Here is a 20,939-nt window from a genome sequence, read left to right as displayed (position 1 = left end):
AGTGATTCTCGGGACTGGAATGAGCACCTGAGCTCAGTGCCAGATCTCACACACAGCGGGAGCCCGTACCCAGGTTCAGGAAAGTCCATGGTGGCACCTCTCCAAGGTCAGGAAAGTACAGGTTCCACCCCTGAATTAAAGAGGTCAGGTCTGTTGGTCCATTCTTCCTGGCTTGGAGGAGTTTGACTCAACTGCCACGTTCAGGATTCTGGGTCCAGCAAGAGTTTTGTCTAACATTGCAAGAAATATGGTGCCTCATCTCCCCCACTCCCTTTTCACGGTGACAGACAGAGAGAGGTGGAAAGCAAGGCCCAGGACGTGCCAGGTGGACATGGACACATTCATTCACATGTTCATCAAACACGGAATGAGCCTGCTAGAGGAGAGAGACGCAAGCCCAGAGGATGTCAATCAACTGGACTCCAGGAGCTCAGAGTCCTAAGGGGGAAAAAGAGACACTGAGACAGACAGAGAAAGCAGGAGAGAGAAATACACATACAGATTGTGAGCGAGGGTCAAAGAAAAGTCCTGCACTGTGAAGACAGAGCCAGAGGCAGGGAGAGAACCGCCTGGTGCTGGTCAGAGCAATCAAACATCCAGAGGACCCCAACACTCAACCTGCCAGGTCTCAATCTCTCTGTCTCTCGCCACCTGACCCTCTCCTCCTCTGAGTCTCACCAGTTCTGTGTCTCTCCCCCTCCTTCTGTTTCTCCCATCACTCTCATCTATGGTTGTCACAAAAACACAAACAGATTCACACACAGGGACATATACCACGACCACCATGCAAATGCAAACACATCTGCAGGTATGAATCCATATAAATACTCATAAGTCCACACACAGGCAAAAATATACACATAAGCAAATGCAGACTCATACACAGAAACACACATCAGCATGTTCACATAAATACAAATACACTTTGACGTATGAAAATTATGCAAGCACACACAAAGATGGAAGCAGGCACGGACAAACACATGCAAGCATAAACACAGAAATGTGGTGAAAACATGTAGACAGTGTATGCTCACCCATACCCAGAAAAATAAACACACACACACTCATGTGGACCTTGGTATCTCTACCACAGTATCTCTGCCAGCATCTAGGGAGGGAGTGCAGAGGTAGGCAGTGAGCAGGTCACTGGGCTGCCAGAGCAGGAATCATGGTTCCCTTAGCTCCTCCTGTGAAAGTTGACACTCCTGGACTATGATGAGGGATTTGGTGAGGAAGGGAGGAAGTTACATAACTGGGTGGGGAGGCAGGCTCAGGATAAAAGCCCAGCTCCAGGCTGCAGTGGTGTGGAAGGCAGTCAGACTGAGACCATGGAGCTTAGCGTGCTCCTCCTCCTTGCTCTCCTTACGGGAATCTTGCTTCTCCTAGCCAAGGGCTGCACAAAGGCCCAAGGCCACCTCCCGCCAGGACCCCGTCCTCTGCCCTTCTTGGGGAACCTTCTGCAGATGGACAGAAGAGGACTACTGAAATCCATCCTGAGGGTGAGACACAGGTGAACAGTGTCTGAGGATGGCTCCCTGCCTCCATATGGGGATCACTCCCCAGAAGGAGTGAGGCAGCCTTCCAGGCTCAGGGGCGGGATGTGTGAAGGTTGGTGATTAAGGTCATGGAGCAGAAGCATGGTGGATGCTGGTCAGACTCTCAGAGGTGTCCTTGCTCAGTTGGAAGTGCGTGGGCACTGTTCCCGGAGCAGGCAAGTGGGCATGAAGAGGCCCTGGGTGTGAGCAGTAGGTTTAGAATTTCTCCTTCCTCTGCCACCCTCTGTCGTGTTCCTGGGTGCCTGCTCACCACTGGAAGAGACAAAAATGGGCAGTGGCACCAGTCAAGTAGGTTTCTCCTCTGTCAATGAAAGACAGCAAAGACTGGCTCATGGCAGTGCCAGCACAACGCGGAGAAGGGAGGGAGAACAGGACGGGGGGCCAGATACAGAGTGCTTACCAGTAATTGCTGAGTATTTACTAGGCTCTGTATCACTGCTTTCCAGGCATGTTTTCATGTTTGATGATCTATTTAGTTATTAATAATAATCCACATCCATAAACCCACTACCCAACAGAAGAAATGGAACACTGACAGTAACTTCCAACTGTCCCGTGCTCCTCCATCCACTTTCCCCCACCATGGCGACCACGCTCCTGAATCTTGTGCTTGTCAACCCTTTGCTTAATAGAGAGTGTTTTATCGCAGATATCGAGGTATCCAATGCATATTGCTTAGTTTTCATTGTCTTTAGTGTATCACAAAGGTGCCATGCTTTTGTGTAAACTCCTTGTGTAAACTTAGTTTCTTCACTCAGAAATATGTGGCTAGGATTTATCTACATTGTAGTGGAAATTCGGCAGGTCTTCTTTGCAACAAGACGGCTGGAGAGGTAATATCACCATCGTAGAGGTACAGACAGTGAATCTCAGCCTGGGGAGGGCACTCATCCACAGTCACACACAGCTGGGACTTCACAGAGGGGAAGCTAGGTTCAGCACAGAGGTCTCTTCATCTCCAATGCCCTTGTAGACTGAAGCTGCCTAACAATTTGAGGATCACTGTATACTTTGGAAATTTGATTAAAGCTGTGGGCTCCCTCTCCTACAAATATCCATGCACATTTAGCATAAAATGTTGAGGGTTCCAGAGCCCCTAAAGCTCTTCCATAGACCCTCCAAGGATCCTCAAGTTGTCCATGATCCTCCATTATCATTCCATCTTTGTGGAGAGAGAGAGGATGAGAGTGAGAGAGATTGAGAGAGGGATAGAGTGAGAGGGCATGGGCTAGTGGGTATCATGATGGGAAGGGTTGGGAGGGTGGCTCTGCTCCTCCTCCATTCCCACGTATGCTCCCAAATCCTTCTGGAGTCAGACAGACCTGGGGTTCGTGTTCCAGATTTAACTCTTACTCATTACTCTACTCTTACTCTCGGCTTCCTCTTCTGTAAAATGAGATGGTGACCACAAGAATGTATTCCTCCTAAGACTATTATGAGGATTAAATGGGATATTGCATAGAGCCTGGTGGATAGTAAGTTAAATGGCAGCTACTTCAATCCACTCATTTATTTATTCACTCACACAATAATAATTTACTGAGCACCTTCTGTGTGCTGGGGAATATTCTAGGCATTGATGATGTGGCATTGGACAGCGATACAAAATAAACAAATAAGGAAATATTAGGTAGACAAGAGCTATGATGAAAATAAAGCAGAGTGATATTTTAGAAAGTGGTGGGAGCTTCTTTAGATTGAGCGGGCAGGGAAAGGCTCGGTCTTGCTTAGTTTCTGAGCAGAGACCCTGAAAGATGCAGGTGCAAGGCACCAGACCGAAGCAGGTGTCAGTGCAAGAACCCTAAAACAGGAGGCAAGCTCAGCATATTTGGGGGACAACACAGAGGCTGGATCTGAGTGAGTGAAGAGGCGAGTGGGAGGAGAAGTCAGAGGGGTGATGGGGTGGCATTATATAGGGCCGTGTGGTCCATAGTGGAGACTTCAGGTCTTATTCTCAGGTCAGTGGGAGCACTGGAGTTTTTGGAGCAGGTTAGGGATATTAATTAATTTACATTTTAATGGGATTACTCTGGCTTTGGAGTGGGGTAGGGTGGGTTGGGTGCAGGTGAAATGACTGTAGGGGGGACAGGAATGAAAGTAGGGAGATCAGTGAGGAGGCTTTGCAGAGATCAATGTAAGTTTTAAGTAAACTTAGCCTTTTTATGATTTCAAGTCAACTTTTTATTGAAGTTTAACATCACCCTACAAAGTGCACAAATCATAAGTGTGCAGCTCAGTGAATTTTCTCAAATGAACATACTCATGTAAATGATATACAGATAAGTAACAACACGGCCTGTCCCAAGAAACCCCCTTCATGTCCTCCTTCTAGTCACTACCCTCGCACTATCCTGACACCATAAGTTGGTGTTATTTATTATCGAACATATTATAAATAGAATTATGACATATGGACTCTTTTGCGTCTAGTTGCTTTCACTCAGAATTGTATCTGTGAATTTCCTTCACGTTGTTATGTGTAGCAGTGGTTTGGTCTTCTTCATTGCTGCATAGTATTCCATGGTATGAATACACCATTGCATTTTATTCTGTATCGATGGTGCTGAACATTTCACTAATAAGGCTTCTATGTGTCTCCTTCTTCATATTTTGGGTGAATCCACACACAATTTGTGGTTGGGCATTTTGCTGAGAGTGAAGTTGCTGAGTCACTGAGTAAACATGCATTCAGCCTCAGTAAGTACAGCTGAGGTGTTTCCCGAGTGGCAGTACTGATGGATAAGTTTTCAAATTTCATAATCACCCCACAGATGGCCATCACTTTCTCTTAATGTGTACCAGGCAGGAGATTCAGAGTAGTTCTCTGGGGAAATTGTCAGGAGACAGAGAGCAGGTTGAAGTTGGGTCACAAGAAGGATGATTCATTAGTTGTGATGTTGGAGAGATCTGGATAGACTCAAGGGTATGAGCGAGGTTGATATTAGAAGTATTTAACCATCTGTACTGTGTAAGGTCCCAAGCGCTCGGACCCTGCCTGGGTGTGAGATTAATCCAGTAGTTGGAGGGTCTTGGGGGCAGCAGCTAATCATCAATTTAATGTAAGTCTTTCAGTGGTTTAACAACTGGGGTAGTCATAGATGTCCACAGTGACTAACAGAACACTGTGGGCGGGTATGCTTGGCAGCTCCAAGAGAAATATGGGGATGTCTTCACCCTGTACCTGGGGCCAAGGCCTGTGGTCATGCTGTGTGGGACAGAGGCCATCCGGGAGGCCCTCGTGGACCAAGCTGAGGCCTTCTCTGGCCGGGGGAAAATCGCTGTCGTTGACCCAGTTGTCCAGGGATACGGTAAGGACCTCAGAAACACTGAGGAGGGGGAGGATGGAGGATGGGGCTTGGGCAGGTGACTCTGGGAAGGGAGGATAAGGGGTCAAGAGGGACCCAGAGTCTTCTTCCAAATTCTACACCCCCAGGTGTGGTCTTTGCCAACGGGGACCGTTGGAGAACCCTTCGCCGATTCTCTCTGGCCACCATGAGGGACTTCGGGATGGGAAAGCGGAGTGTGGAGGAGCGGATTCAGGAGGAGGCTCAGTGTCTGTTGGAGGAACTGCGGAATACCAAGGGTGAGCCCCGGGGGACGGGGAGGAAAGAAGGACAGTGAATCAGGAGAGAAGTGTAGTGCACAGCAACAGAAAGACAGAGGGGTAGATGTGGGCAGAGAAATAGAGGTAGAGATAGAGATAGAGAAAGGCAGAGCCTGAGAGACCATCAGACTGGGGGACAGGGACAGAGAGAGGAGCATGGAGATGGACAGAGATGAGCAGTAGACGGACATGGGGAGCCAGAAGAGATGTGGGGTGTGTAGTGTCGACAACAACCCAAAGACATAGACTAAGAAATTAGCACGCTGTTTACTTACATTCAGGGAAACCAATGCATTGGATTAATTGTATCTATCAAAGAAAAAACAAGACTTAAATAAAAGAAAGCAGAGAGAGAAAAGTGAAAAGTATACACATTTTGAAAATGATGAACTGAGTTTTCCTTTCTGTGGGTGAACTGCTGGTGAGCTGGCAGTGAGCAAAGAGGGCAGATGGGTATTCTGCTCTCAGGCAACTGGATGGGCCATCAAAGAAGCACTTCTGGTTGTTTGTGGATTCTCCATGAACGAGTGTTTATGAGACAGAAAGGTGACAGGGTCCTTTCTTAACAATTTGCAAGACATAAATGTGGAGACTGGGAGGGAGAGGCAGAGGCAGAGACACAGGGAGCAACAGAAGAATAGAGACAGAGCGTTGAGAAGAAAGACAGGAAGAAACAGAGTGACACAGAGAGACAGAGAAAGAGACAAAGACAGAGATGGAGGGACCAAGACCACGGGAGACATGCAGAGAGAAGAGAGAGAGTAGAAGAGGCTTGGAGAGACAGAAAGAAAAAAGGCAGAGAGAAGGAAAGGCATAGAAAATTAGAGAGACAGACAGACAGGCTCAGGAAAGGGTCTGCTGGGGAACAAGAGAAGATGGACAAGTGAGACTCAGAGAAAGAGGCTGCACCCACCTGACATTCCTGGGCTCACAGCCCACCCTCCCTCCAACTGGGCCAAGCATGGCTACACAGACATCAACTAACAAGTGCAGAATGATTCCCAAAGACCAGAGCCTGACAGGTGGGGAGAAGAGATGAAGGGGGAGTGACAGATAAGGGACAGGGGGAGCAGAGTTCTTTAATTTGCACATGCAATTGACTGAAAACCTGCTCTTCGCCACCCCTGCCCTGTGGGACTGAACTCTCCCTGCTCCCAGAGTCAGAGCTGGGGCCTGAGTGGGGTCCAACCACAGAGCCCTGTAGCTGGGTGGCCTGGGTCTGAGTCCTAGTCCCATTGATGAGTAGCTGGGTAACCCTGGTCAAATGATATAACTTCTCTGTCTACTCGTCTGTGAAGTAGGGTTAATAACAGAAGTGTGCATTCCTCACAGGGCTGCGGTGAGAATTAAATAAAACACTATGTGAAGTACTTACAATAAGGACTTGCATAATACAGGCTAGTGAGTGTTAGCAGTTCCTGGTCCTGTTTTCTTCATCATGACTGAGCGATGGAGGACAGTCACACAGAACTGGGGCAGCAGCCAAATGCTCAGGCCTTTGAGTCTGTGTCCAGTGACTTGTGTCTCCTCCCCCTAGGAGCCCTCCGGGATCCTACCTTCTTCTTCCACGCCATCACCGCCAACATCATCTGCTCCATTGTCTTTGGAAAACGCTTCTCCTACAGAGATCCTGAGTTCATGTGGCTCCTGGAATTGATATACCAGTCCTTTGTGCTCATCAGCTCCTTCTCTAGCCAGGTCATGGAGAGGCTGAGCGACAGTGGGGACAAGGGGGCATACAGGGAAGGGGAAAGGAGTGATCTGCTTTGGGGGCCAGAAATGCAGCTTAGGGCTGGAAGAAGGGCAGAGACAGCAGGAAGAGACAGGGACTGAGAACTGGAGGGAGGGACAGTGGGTGAGAACAGGGACTGAGAGACTGAGAGAAAGAAAGAGGAGTGAAGGGGAGGCAGAAATAGAGACTAAGGAGTGAAGCCTTGGAAGAGAGAGGAGAGAAGAGGAGAGGAAAAGAGAGAAAACAAGACAAAGAAGGGCAGAGACAAAGAGATCCTAAGAGAGAAAGTTGAAAAGAGTGGGGGGGGGGTGAGACAGAGAATGAATCAGACTTTGAGGCTCTGTACCCTTCTGCCCCTGCTTCCTCTGAATCTTTGCCTTTGTCTTCTGCAAAATCCCTCACTTGAAAGAATTCAAAGATACATGAAAATACAAAATTGCATTTCTTCGTTTTCCCCATTTCTCCTCCTCCTTTCAATATTTCAAAAATTTCTCTGAGACTATAAAGGAATATGCTCCACTTTTTGACAAAAAAAAACAATGTTTCTCTTTCTCAACTAATCTGGAAATACACCTATTGTATATTGATGTAAAAAAATTAAATGGCACAACATATGCCTGGAGATTGTTCTTCACCAGGTGTATGTCACGTTCACAGGTAGGACTACTACAAAACTGGAATAAGTCCCAGGGCAAGGAGCTGAGACAAGCCCAGCAAGTGGTTTCAATTATCTCTTCCCTTAGAGAACCATGGAGAGAGAAAAGTATGGAGGGAGATCTACCAGAAAGTTAACAGTGATTATCTACTGAGCAAGGGATGAGAAGGAATTTTACATTGATACGTTTCTGCATTTTTTGAAATTATTTGCAACAAGTTAGATATTATGTTTATAATGACACAAAACAATACAAATATGTTCCAACATAAATAAATAGTCTTAAGTCACCAGTAAGCTCATCTTGTGTAAACATCCTGTTATCAATGCCTGACACAGCAAAGGAGATGCAAGAGATAGAAAGAGTCAGAGAGAGGTTTGAGCAGAACAGGTAAACTGGCTGAGGTGGGTAAGAGAAGCCCAGAGAGATGATGAGAAGGAGAGACACACAGAGATAAGGAGAGGTGGAAAGGAGAGACGGAGAGGTGGGGCAGAGACCAACGAAAACACAAGAGGATGAGAGAGGAAGATGAATAAAGAGAAAAATATGAGAATAAAAGTTCCAAGGAGACATAGAGTCAGGGAGCGAGAGACTCAGATATAGACAGAGAGAGAAAGAGTGAGACAGAGACAGAACCACAGAGAGACAGAGATAAAGGGAGACAGAGATTCCGCTTGGAGGTTTTAGGGCCCAGCAGGGCTGCCCCTCCCTGTGACTGGCTCTCTCAGTCCCAGGAGGACCTCACAGTCCCTTCTCTACCTCCTGCCTCAGGTGTTTGAGCTCTTCCCCGACTTCCTGAAGCACTTTCCTGGCGCACACAGGCAAGTCTACAAAAACCTGCAGGAAATCAACGTCTTCATTGCCCGCAGTGTGGAGGAGCACCGTAAAACCCTGGACCCCAGCAACCTCCGGGACTTCATCGATACCTACCTGCTCCGCATGGACAAAGTGGGGTTTGGGAGAGGGGAGTTGGAGGGGAGTGGAGGGAGGAAAAGTGAAGGGTGAGAACAACATAGGGAAAGTTTTAGAGAGTGGGAAAGAGGGGGAGCGAAGACCAGAGGATGAGGAGGGGAGATTAGGAAAAGGGAGGGGAGATGCGGGAGGGAACAGAATGCAACATGAAAGGAAGGAGAAAGTAGGGAGAAGAGAGAGAGAGAGATACTGGAAATACAGGACAAGGGACAAAAACGCAGCAGCAGGTGAAAAGACCCACAGAGGCAGAAAAAGGCTGAGAGAAGAAGAGAGGCAAACATATCAAAGAGATGGAGTGAGAGATTGAAGCAGAGCCAGACAGAGTGAAGAGAGACTGAGAGAGACAGAGATATATGGTTGGACCCACAGAGGATAGAGGAAAGTAAAAGGAGTCAGACGGTATGAGAGACCCAGAAACAGGTGGAGGGCACCCCAAGAGAGGTGAGTGGGGTGAGGCTTCAGCCTCCTGTGATATGAGCCCTATCCCTTGGGCCCAGGAGAAGTCTGACCCCAACAGTGAGTTCCACCAGCAGAACCTCATCAACACTGTGCTTGCGCTCTTCTTCGCTGGCACCGAGACCACGAGCACCACTCTCAGCTACGGATTTCTGCTCATGCTCAAATACCCCCACATCACAGGTGGGTGGGCTAAGGACAGCCAATCAACGGGATCTTTTGACCCCTTTTGGAACTACAGAAGTGAAGCTAGTGTTACTTCATCAATGAGAGAGGGCACTTTCCCCTCTTATACATGGAGCCCTGCAGGTTTTGAAGGAGCCCACAACTAGGCCAGTCCTGTTGGTGGATGGATGTACAAATATGTCTATCTGTTCTTCTACTGTTTTTTCTGATCACTTAAAGGTCAACTCATCCATCCATCCGTCCATTCATCAGTCTGTCCTTTTATTCATTAATTAACGTGTATTTTCAGATTCTTTTATCTGTGATTTATCCAAAAACATACACTTCCATTCTCTCTTTGGATCAATTGATTCATCTATTGATCCTTTGAAATGGTGATTAATTCAATGAATGATTTGTCATCGATTCATTGGCCTGATCATTCATTCATGCATCCATCTGTCCTTCTGTGAGCTAGGTCTCATTCCTTTTTTTTTTTTTTTTTTTTAATTTTTTGTTTATTGCAGTAACATTGGTTTATAACATTGTAAAAATTTCAGGTGTACATCATTGTACTTCTATTTCTGCATAGATTACATCATGTTCACCACCAAAATACTAATTACAACCCATCACCACACACATGTACCCAATTATCCCTTTCACCCTCCTCCCTCCCCCCTTCCCCTCTGGTAACCACCAATCCAATCTCTGTCCCTATGTGTTTGTTTATTGTTGTTATTATCTACTACTTAATGAAGGAAATCATACGGTATTTGACCTTCTCCCTCTGACTTATTTCACTTTGCATCATGCCCTCAATGTCCATCCATGTTGTCACAAATGGCTGGATTTCATCGTTTCTTATGGCTGAGTAGTATTCCATTGTGTATATATACCACAGCTTTTTATCCATTCGTCCCTTGATGGGCACTTAGGTTGCTTCCAAGTCTTGGCTATTGTGAATAAGGCTGCAATGAACACAGGGGTGCATGTACCTTTGCAAATTGGTGTTTTCAAGTTCTTTGGATAAATACCCAACAGTGGAATAGCTGGATCATATGGTAGTTCTATCGTTGATTTTTGAGGAATCTCCATACTGTTTTCCATAGTGGCTGCACCAGTTTGCACTCCCACCAGCAGTGTATGAGAGTTCCCTTCTCTCCACAACCTCTCCAACACATGTTGTTTCCTGTCTTGTTAATTATAGCCATTCTGACGGGCGTGAGGTGATATCTCATTGTAGTTTTGATTTGCATTTCCCTGAGAGTTAGTGATTTTGAACATCTTTTCATGTGTCTGTTGGCCATCTGTATATCTTCTTTGGAGAAATGTCTGTTCAGGTCTTTTGCCCATTTTTTAATTGGGTTGGTAGTTTTTTTGTTGTTGAGATGCATGAGTTCTTTATATATTTTGGAGATTAAGCCCTTATCAGATGTATGGTTTGCAAATATCTTCTCCCAATTGTTAGGTTGTCTTTTCGTTTTGTTGATGGTTTCCTTTGCTGTGCAGAAGCTTTTAGTTTGATGTAGTCCCATTTGTTTATTTTTTCTATTGTTTCTCTTGCCCGGTCAGATGTGGTGTTTGAAAAGATGTTGCTAAGACTGATGTCGAAAAGCGTACTGCCTATGTTTTCTTCTAGAACTTTCACAGTTTCAGGTCTTACATTCAAGTCTTTAATCCATTTGGAGTTAATTTTTGTGTATGGTGTAAGGTAAGAGTCTACTTTCATTTTTTTGCATATGGCTATCCAGTTTTCCCAACACCATTTGTTGAAGAGACTTTCTTTTCCCCATTGTATGTTCTTGGCTCCTTTGTCAAAGATTAGCTGTCCATAGATGTGTGGGTTTATTTCTGGGCTTTCGATTCTATTCCATTGATCTGTGTGTCTGTTTTTGTGCCAGTACCATGCTGTTTTGGTTACTATAGCTTTGTAGTATATTTTGAAATCAGGGAGTGTGATACCTCCAGCTTTGTTCTTTTTCTCAGGATTCCTTTAGCTATTCAGGGTCTTTTGTTGTTCCATATAAATTTTAGGATTCTTTGTTCTATTTCTGTGAAAAATGTTGTTGGAACTTTGATAGGGATTGCATTGAATCTATAGATGGCTTTAGGAAGTATGGACATCTTAACTATGTTAATTCTTCCAATCCAAGAGCACGGAATATCTTTCCATTTCTTTGTGTCTTCTTCAATTTCTCTCAGAAATGTTTTATAGTTTTCGTGTACAGATCTTTCACCTCTTTGGTTAAGTTTATTCCTAGGTATTTTATTCTTTTTGTTGCAATTGTAAATGGGATGGTATTCTTAATTTCTCTTTCTGCTACTTCGTTGTTAGTGTACAGAAATGCAACTGATTTTTGTATGTTGATTTTGTATCCTGCAACTTTACCATATTCGTTTATTACTTCTAAAAGTTTTCTGGTGGATTCTTTAGGGTTTTCTATATATAAAATCATGTCATCTGCAAATAGTGACAGTTTCACTTCTTCCTTTCCAATTTGGATCCCTTTTATTTCTTTCTCTTGCCTGATTGCTCTGGCTAGGACTTCCAATACTATGTTAAATAGGAGTGGTGACAGTGGGCATCCTTGTCTGGTTCCTGTTCTTAGAGGGATAGCTTTCAGTTTTTCACCATTGAGGATGATATTAGCTGTGGGTTTCTCATATATGGTCTTTATTATGTTGAGGTACTTTCCTTCTATACCCATTTTATTCAGAGTTTTTATCATAAATGGATGCTGGATCTTGTCAAATGCTTTCTCTGCATCTATTGAGATGATCATGTGATTTTTGTTCTTCATTTTATTAATGTGGTGTATTACGTTGATTGATTTGCGAATGTTAAACCATCCCTGCATCCCTGGAATAAATCCCACTTGATCATGGTGTATAATCTTTTAACGTATTGTTGTATGCGATTTGCTAGTATTTTGTTGAGGATTTTCGCATCGATGTTCATCAGTGATATTGGCCTGTAATTTTCTTTTTTGTGTTGTCCTTGTCTGGTTTTGGTATCAGGGTAATGTCAGCTTCGTAGAATGAGTTAGGGAGCTTCCCCCCCTCCTCAATTTTTGGAAGAGTTTGAGAAGGATAGGTATTAAGTCTTCTTTGAATGTTTGGTAGAATTCACCAGGGAAGCCGTCTGGTCCTGGACTTTTATTTTTGGGGAGGTTTTTGATTACTGTTTCGATCTCCTTACTGGTGATTGGTCTATTCAAATTCTCTACTTCTTCTTGATCCAGTTTTGGAAGGTTGTATGATTCTAAGAATTTATCCATTTCTTCCAGATTGTCGAATTGGTTGGCATATAGTTTTTCATAGTATTCTCTTATAATCTTTTGTATTTCTGAGGTGTCTGTTGTAACCTCTCCTCTTTCATTTCTGATTTTACTTATTTGCGCCTTCTCTCTTTTTTCTTGGTGAGTCTAGCTAAAGGTTTATCTATTTTGTTGATCTTTTCAAAGAACCAGCTCTTGGTTTTATTAATTTTTTCTATTGTTTTTTTGGTCTCTATTTCATTTTTTTCTGCTCTGATTTTTATTATTTTCCTTCTTCTACTTATTTTGTGCTTTTTGTTCTTCTTTTTCCAGTTCCTTCAGGTGCATTGTTAGATTGTTTATTTGAGATTTTTCTTGTTTGTTGAGATAGGCCTGTATTGCTATAAACTTCCCTCTTAGAACCGCTTTTGCTGTATCCCATAAATTCTGGCATGTCGTATTTTCATTTTCATTTGTCTCCAGGTATTTTTTGATTTCTTCTTTGATTTCTTCATTAACCCAGTCGTTGTTCAGTAGCATTTTGTTTAATCTCCATGTATTTGTGGCTTTTCTGATTTTCTTCCTATAGTTGATTTCTAGTTTCATACCTTTGTGGTCAGAAAAGATGCTTGGTATTATTTCAATCTTCTTAAATTTATGGAGACTTGTTTTGTGGCCTAATATGTGATCAATCCTGGAGAACGTTCCATGTGCATTTGAAAAGAACGTGTATTCTTCGGTTTTTGGATGGAATGCTCTGTATATATCTACTAGGTCCATCTGTTCTAGTGTGTCGTTTAAGGCCAATGTTTCCTTATTGATCTTCTGTTTGGATGATCTATCCGTTGGTGTAAGTGGAGTGTTAAAGTCCCCTACTATTATTGTGTTACTGTCTATTTCTGTTTTTATGTCTGTTAATAATTGCTTTATATATTTAGGTGCACCTACATTGGAGTGCGTAGATATTTACAAGTGTTATATCCTCTTGTTGGATTGTTCCCTTGATCATTATGTAATGCCCTTCTTTGTCTCGTTTTACAGTTTTTGTTTTAAAGTCTATTTTGTCTGATATGAGTACTGCTACCCCAGCTTTCTTTTCATTGCCATTTGCGTGGAGTATCTTTTTCCATCCCTTCACTTTCAGTTTGTGAGTGTCTTTAGGTCTGAAGTGTGTCTCTTGTATGCAGCATATATATGGGTCTTGTTTTTTTATCCAGTCAGCCACCCTATGCCTTTTAATTGGAGCATTTAGTCCATTGACGTTTAAAGTAGCTATTGATAAGTATGTACTTACTGCCATTTTCTAACTTTTTTTTTTTTCCCTCAGTGTTTTAGTAGTCCTTCTCTGTTCCTTACTTCTTCTATACAGAATTGATGGTCACTTTAGTTTGACCTCTGTCTGAAAGCTGTACTCTTTAACTACCCTCCTCCCTCCTTTTATGTTTTTGATATCATATCCAACCTCTTTTTGTGCATTTGTATCCATTACGTTCTAATCGTGGAAATAGATAATTTTTCCTATTTGTGGTCTTCTCTTTTCCCCTTAAATCAGTCCCTTTAACATTTCTTGTAACACTGGTTTCTTGGTGACAAACTCCTTTAATTTTTGCTTATCTGGGAAAATTTTGATCTCTCCTTCCATTTTGAACGATAACCTTGCTGGGTAGAGTATTCTTGGCTGTAAGTTTTTTCCTTTTAGCACTTTAAATATATCATGCCATTCTCTTCTAGCCTGTAAGGTTTCTGCTGAGAAGTCAGCTGATAGCCTTATGGGGTTTCCTTTGTATGTAACTTGACATTCTCTTGCGGCTTTTAGGATTCTCTCTTTATCTTTAATTCTGGACATTTTGATTATGATGTGTCTTGGTGTGGGCCTCTTTGGGTTTATCTTGTTTGGGGCTCTCTGTGCCTCCTGTACCTGGATGTCTGTTTCCTTCCTTAGGTTAGGAAGTTTTCATCTATTATTTCTTGAAATAGATTCTCTGCCCCCTTGTCTCGCTCTTCTCCTTCCGGGACACCTATAACACGGATGTTAGTGCGCTTGATGTTGTCCCAGAGGTCCCTTAGACTGTCCTCACTCTTTTTAATTCTTTTCTCTTTTACCTGTTCAGCTTGGGTAATTTCTTCTAGTCTTTCTTCCAGCTCACAGATCCGTTCTTCTGTATCCTCTACTCTGCTTTTGAGTCCCTCTAATGAGTTTTTCATTTCCAGTATTGTATTCTTCATTTCTGATTGGTTCTTTTTATATCTTCCATTTCTTTGTTGACATTCTCACTGAGTCCATCTATTCTTCTCCCCAGATCAGTGAGCATCCTTAACACTCTTAGTTTGAACTCTCTGTCGGGTAGGTTGCTCATTTCTGTTTCACTAAGTTCCTTTTCTGGGGTTTTGTCCTGTTCCCTTACTTGGAATGTATTCTTTTGCCTCTTCATTTTGCCTCTTTCCCTGTGCTTGTGTCTACGTATTAGGTAGGTCAGCTACGTCTCCTGCTCTTGGATAGGTGACCTTATGTAAGTGATGGCTTAGGAGGCTTCCAGTGTGCTTCCCTCAGTTCTCAATGTTCCAGGGGTGACCCCTATGTGGGCTACGTGTATCCTTCTGCTGTGGCCTGTTTGCCCTCCCTGTAGGCACCCAGGGAGGCTGAGTTATGCTCCTGGCCAGCTGTTGTAATGCTCAGCTGCTTGTAGTTGTTGTGGGCCCTTCAGTCTCTTTATCAGCTGTGGGGAGCCCCACCACAGTTGGCTGCAAGTTCTAATACCACATTTGTGTTGCAGTATTTCTTTTAAGTGAGTAGGCCCCCACCGTGGCAGGTTGTTAGGCTCAGGGCCTTACAATTGCTGTAAGCCTCTAGCCTATTAGGTCTCTTGTCAGCTCTCTGAGGATTGCAGCTGGGTGGGGCTGCCCTCAGGCACAGGAGCACCCAATTGTTTCAGGTTTTGGAAGGTGGAGCAAACCTCCTATGTGGGTCTTTGAGAAGTACAAGTCTTCTGTGGCTGAGAAGCCCTGCCGCCCACAGGTCCACACACACAGTCAACACAGTCCTGCCCCGTGTGAGCGCCCGACCTCCCAAGTGGACCCAGTCTCTCCACGGCGGGAGCCCCACACACTCTGCCACCGCCCCACACTCTCCACCCGCTCCTTGTGCACACCCTGCCCCGCTCAAGTCAGCTCAGTTGCCAGGCTGCAGAGAATCCAGTCACCAATCTATGCAGGCCCACACGTTGCCTGAGGGCTTGTTGTTGGGTGGGGCTAGTCTCTAGGGTGGGCTGCCTGCCCTGGCTGAGCTGGATTAAATCGGTGCTCTAGCGGGTGGAGCAGACCCTGGGCTAGCAGGTCTCAGGGAGAACTCCAATGGCGTCTGTGTCAGCACGCTCACACCAGGCCACAACAATGGCCGCCGCCAATGTCCCAGTCCCTGGAGAGGTCTCACCCCTCACCGAGATGCACTCAGGGCCTATTAGGTGAGTCTCTTGTCACCGAAGCACTGTGCACCTTTCTTTCTGGTGATTTTAGAATGCTTTCTGGAACGGGTGAGTTTATGCGCGGGCCCTTTAAGAGCCAGTTTTAGTTTCTTTGTGAACCGGGTTTTCTGGGGGTGCTACCCAATGCTTTAGTAGCAGGCAAAGTCAGATATTATGCCGCTGGTCTCAATTGTGCTGGGTCCACAAAATGCCCACAGCGGGGGCGCTCCCCGGCTCAGGGCCCCGCGCCTCCAGGGAGGCTGCGTACCTGTGAGCTGCTCCCGGCGGCCGTGAAGCTGGCGGCTTGTAACAGCGGCGTTTTTCCTCTCCAGAAGGGAGTCTCTGCCTCTTCTACCCCAGTTAGGATTGTCCGTTGTTGCAGGAGTTCCTCTTATCCAGTTTTCAGTTCTGTCTCAGGGGTAATTTTTCCACGAGTAGTTGTAAATTGGCTGTGTCCACGGGAGGAGGTGAGTTCAGAGTCTGCCTACGCTGCCATCTTGACTCCGCCCCTCTAGGTCTCATTCCTTAATCCTTCCATCAGTCATTCTTTCAATTCATCCTTCATCCATCTATTCCTTCATTTGTCCATTGGATAATTCACTCATTTATTCATCCTTGATTTATTAACCTATCATTCAATGCATCCATCTATTTATTCCTTTATTTATTCATTCCCTCACTAATTTATTCCTTCACTTATTCCTCCATAAATCTGGCCATTCATCCACTCATGTGATTTATTTGTCTATGAAATATTTATTAACTAAGGATTCATTAATTCATCTATTGATTGATAAGTAAATACATCCATAGATTCATTAATTTTCTTCTATTCATCAATCTTTTCATTCATGAATTGATCCATAGGTTGGCTGATTGCTGTATTCATTTATCTATCCACTTGTCCATGGGTTAATCTATTTGTCTATTTCACTGTTACCTTCCTGAGCACCTAGCAGAGTGTCTCATCTATCCTACATATACAAGAAATATTAGTTCATTTTTCTACTCGGGGAATTTTGACAGGTTCATAGCCTAGAGTTGTTACTCTGAAATTCAATGCAAAATGTAGCACCTGTGAGTAAATGTGTGTCTGTGTTTACCTGTGCATGTGAGCAGAGATCCATAACATTCATTAGATTTCAACGGGTGAGAATTCTTGTTGCTTCTACCCTCCTCGCCCACTCTAAGCTGGTTGCTCTCTGGGGTGTCAGTAACCTAATAACCTAACCCTTTACCAGAGGTATTTCCTGGCTCACTGGCCCATAGAGCAGAGTGCCTGCTGAAATACCTCTTTGAAATGAGGTTCACTGATCCCACTCTTCTGTGCAGAGAGAGTCCACAAGGAGATTAATCAGGTGGTTGGCTCACAGCGCCCTCCAGCCCTCGATGACCGAGCCAAAATGCCATACACTGATGCAGTCATTCACGAGATTCAGAGATTCTCAGACCTCTCCCCCCTTGGCGCACCCCACGTGGTCACCAAAGACACTTACTTCCGAGGGTACATCATCCCCAAGGTGAGACCACCTGGGTTCAAGCACATCTCCAAATAGTGGGCATCTTGGGTTCTCCTCATCTCCAAACTTGACCTCCTGTTGGTTTTATTACTGGGACCCTGTTGTTTTGTTTTTAGGGGTGGAGTGGGGAAGGCGATGGCATTATCTTTGATCTTATGACCCTCCCTCAGGGCACTGAAGTATTTCCCATCCTGAGCTCTGCTCTCCATGACGCACATTACTTTGAAAAACCAGATGCCTTCAACCCTGACCACTTTCTGGATGCCAGTGGGGCAGTGAGGAAGACTGAAGCTTTTATCCCCTTCTCCACAGGTAAGCTGGACATATATTCCCTTTCCCAGACATCAGAGTGCAGGTGCCATCCCATCCTTGAGGCAATCAGGGAGAGGTCTTTGTTTATTGAGTAGTGAATATATACCAGTTGCTTTACATGTATTAACCCACTCCATCTTGACTACAACCCTACAGGGGGCTGGAGAAGTGAGATCATGCCCCAAAGGCACATCTTGGTAAGCTTGACCCTGGGAAAGTATTTTAACCTCTCCACATCTTCATGTGTAAAATTTCTGTTGAGCATTGTTCTGAGCTCAATGCTCTGTTGGTGGCTGAAGATAATACATTTGACAAGTCACATAGAGACACAGTCCCTGCCCCAAGAAATTTACTGTCCAGCAAGGGAGATGGTCATTCATCATATGGTCACAACATAATAACTAACATAATGAATTAACATCTGAAATGTGCTTATGGTGGCTTGACAAAAAGTAAGTGCTCACAGGGGCAATTTAAATTAGTCATAATTGTGATAAGTGCTCTGAAGGGGGCTCTGGGAGTACAAAATAGGAAGTACTGACAACTCTTGGTAGTTGGTGAGGAAAAGCTTACCTGAAGAACTGACTTCTAAGCAAAGACCTCATGGTTGAGAATCAACCAGCCACTGGAGAGTGATTCAGGTGGAGGGAACAGCAAGGGAAAAACCTGAAGGAGGAGACAGCGTGGAGCACTGAAAAACTAGAAGAACACAGGCAACCTGGGGTGTGGATTACAGAAGGGGAGAAGGGTGAGGAGCTCAACTAGAAGGACTGGAACGTTGGGGGGAATTTAGATTTGTCCTGTTGGCACGGGGAAGACAGGGAGGGTCTTGACATGCTTTGATGTGTCTCTATCCCAGTTCTCCACTTTTTGGCCCCATCCAGAGAAAACCTCTAGTCCCAGACTCCTCTTCATTTAGTAGAAAGGAAGACCCAGAGAAACTAATCCTTAGTCTTGAGACCCATCAGTGACTTCAGTGACCCAGGGCCTGGGCTCTGCCCTGTGCAATGGCCTCCTCCCTCACTTCATCTTCAGTGAGAGTTGAGGGCCATGTGGTGGGGTGAGAGACAATTATCCATTCAATAGTCCTGTGCTATGTTTAGAGAGAGACAGAGAGGTGAGGAAGTATGGACAGAGACAGACAGATAAGGATAGAGTGAGTGAGAAACAGAGAGAGGGACAGAGAGAGACACAGAGGGAGATAGAGACAGGGGAGACAGTGGTGGAAAGAAACTCAGAATGAACACGAGACAATAGAGGGAGGAGGGGAGAGAGAGAAAGAGAAGGAGGGAGGAGGAGGAGAGAGAAGGAGGGTAAGGGGGAAGAGGAGGGAGTAAAACAGAAGAGAGAGAAAAAAGAGAGTGACATAAGCAGAGAAGAAGAAATAGTAAAGGAGAGAAAAGGGATCTGTAGAGGGAGATGAGAAATGAGAGAGAGAGAGTTGCAGACAGGATCAGATCCAAATAGACAGAGACAGGGAGGTAAACAACATGGAAGAAAGCAGAAAAAGAAGAGACACAGAGAAACAGTGCCTGACAGGAGACATAGACAGAGAAAAAGACCAGCCCAGACTGCCATGGGCAGAAGGAAAGACAAGCCAAGCCAAAAGGTATTCGAGTCACAGGAATACCAAAGCTTGTCCAATGGAGAGTCCCAGGGATGGGGAGGATGGGTGGGAAGCAGATAACAGGCGTCAGGCTGTTCTGGAAAGAGCTGGGTCCCAGAACCAGTTACAGGAGGAGAAGCAGCCTGGAGACCCTCCCCAACTATTTCTAAGCTCATGTTTCCTAACTTCTGGACGTGCCAGAAAGATGTGGACCCTTCCCCAGATAGCTCCACATGGGCACAATGTCTGTCAACTTGAAAGGTCTAGCAAATGCTTGGAAACCCGTCCTTGATGTGACCTTCCATGGTTGTCAGCATGCAGGTGATGATCCACGGACGTTAAGGAGGAGGATCTCAGTGTCTCTGCCTGAGTTTTCAGCTCCCTTTTTCCTCAATTCTCTCCAAGTCCATGGTTTATAACCCACTGAGGGGAGTGGGTCTTCACACATTTGAGAATCTGATGGAAGCCATACACTCCCATGGCAAGTGCATCACTCTCATTCACAATTTTACGTACACTCTGCGAATTTTTCAGAACTCTTGAAGCGTGTGGCTCTGTGGTTAAGATAAGAAGACATCCCTGAGGGGCCGGCCCCGTGGCGTAATGGTTAAGTGCATGCGCTCTGCTGCTGGCGGCCCGGGTTCGGATCCTGGGCGTGCAGCGACGCACCACTTGTCAGGCCATGCTGTTGCGGCATCCCACATAAATTAGAGGAAGAGCAGCACGGATGTTAGCTCAGGGCCATTCTTCCTCACAAAAAATAAATAAATAAATAACTTAAAAACAACAACAAGACATCCCAGAGATAGATACTCACACACAGTGCCAGGGACACACCGCACACACACTCCCCACCACACACACCCAGAAACAAACACAAAGCACTAACTACATTTATGGGATCCTAAATAGGAGCCAGAAGAGAATTCTAAGAATTTTTACAAATATTATTTATTTACCCTCACAATAGCCCTATGAGATAGCTACCATTCTCCCCATCTTAGAAATGAAGGACATTAAAAATGTTATGCCAGAAATAGGCACACACATACATGTGGATGCTGACGTGATGCACACACACACACACACACACACACATCCAACCAGAATTGGGTCCTTAGATTCTGCGGGGCCACTGAACCCTTTGGAAATCTAACAGAAGCTACAAACTCTCTCCTGGAAAAATGTGCAAGGCACATCCACCAAAGATTCGCACCTGGATTCACAGGGTTTGGAACCCCCTAAAAATCCACCCTGGATTGCAGGTTAAAGGCCAAACTCATGCCAATCTGTTGCAATGGACACCGTTGTTGGGGCTTGGGCATGTGACGGGGCAAAGAACATGCACCTGCCTCATGCCCGCATTGATCATCATCTGTGCCCACAGGGAAGCGCATTTGTCTTGGCGAAGGCATCGCTCGTATGGAATTATTCCTCTTCTTCACCACCATCCTCCAGAACTTCTCCGTGGCCAGCCCCGTGGCCCCTGAGGACATCGACCTCACACCCCAGGAGAGTGGTGTGGGCAAACTGCCCCCAGTGTACCAGATCAGCTTTCTGCCCCGCCAAGGGTGCTGAGGAGGGGGGTCTAAGGATTCCAGGGTCATGAAGTATCCCCACCTCTGCAGAGACTGGC

The 20,939-nt window shown here is 45.1% G+C and overlaps 1 protein-coding gene across 1 annotated transcript; it reads left to right on the top strand.

Annotated features, from left to right (window-relative positions):
* Positions 1 to 1,331: 1,331 nt before the first annotated feature.
* LOC101400131 (cytochrome P450 2B11-like) lies at positions 1,332 to 20,881 on the top strand. The gene is made up of 9 exons (XM_004441567.3): positions 1,332 to 1,502; positions 4,705 to 4,867; positions 4,993 to 5,142; positions 6,701 to 6,861; positions 8,323 to 8,499; positions 9,021 to 9,162; positions 17,198 to 17,385; positions 17,556 to 17,697; positions 20,691 to 20,881. Exons 1-9 carry the CDS (start codon positions 1,332 to 1,334, stop codon positions 20,879 to 20,881), a joined length of 1,485 nt encoding a protein of 494 aa, XP_004441624.1.
* Positions 20,882 to 20,939: the final 58 nt, after the last annotated feature.

The sequence above is a fragment of the Ceratotherium simum genome, chromosome 33 (assembly GCF_057802395.1).
Source record: "Ceratotherium simum simum isolate JZ-2026a chromosome 33, ASM5780239v1, whole genome shotgun sequence".
Classification (NCBI taxonomy): domain Eukaryota; kingdom Metazoa; phylum Chordata; class Mammalia; order Perissodactyla; family Rhinocerotidae; genus Ceratotherium; species Ceratotherium simum.
Note: the sequence above shows the minus strand (reverse complement) of the source record. Positions and strands in the feature narration are given on the sequence as shown.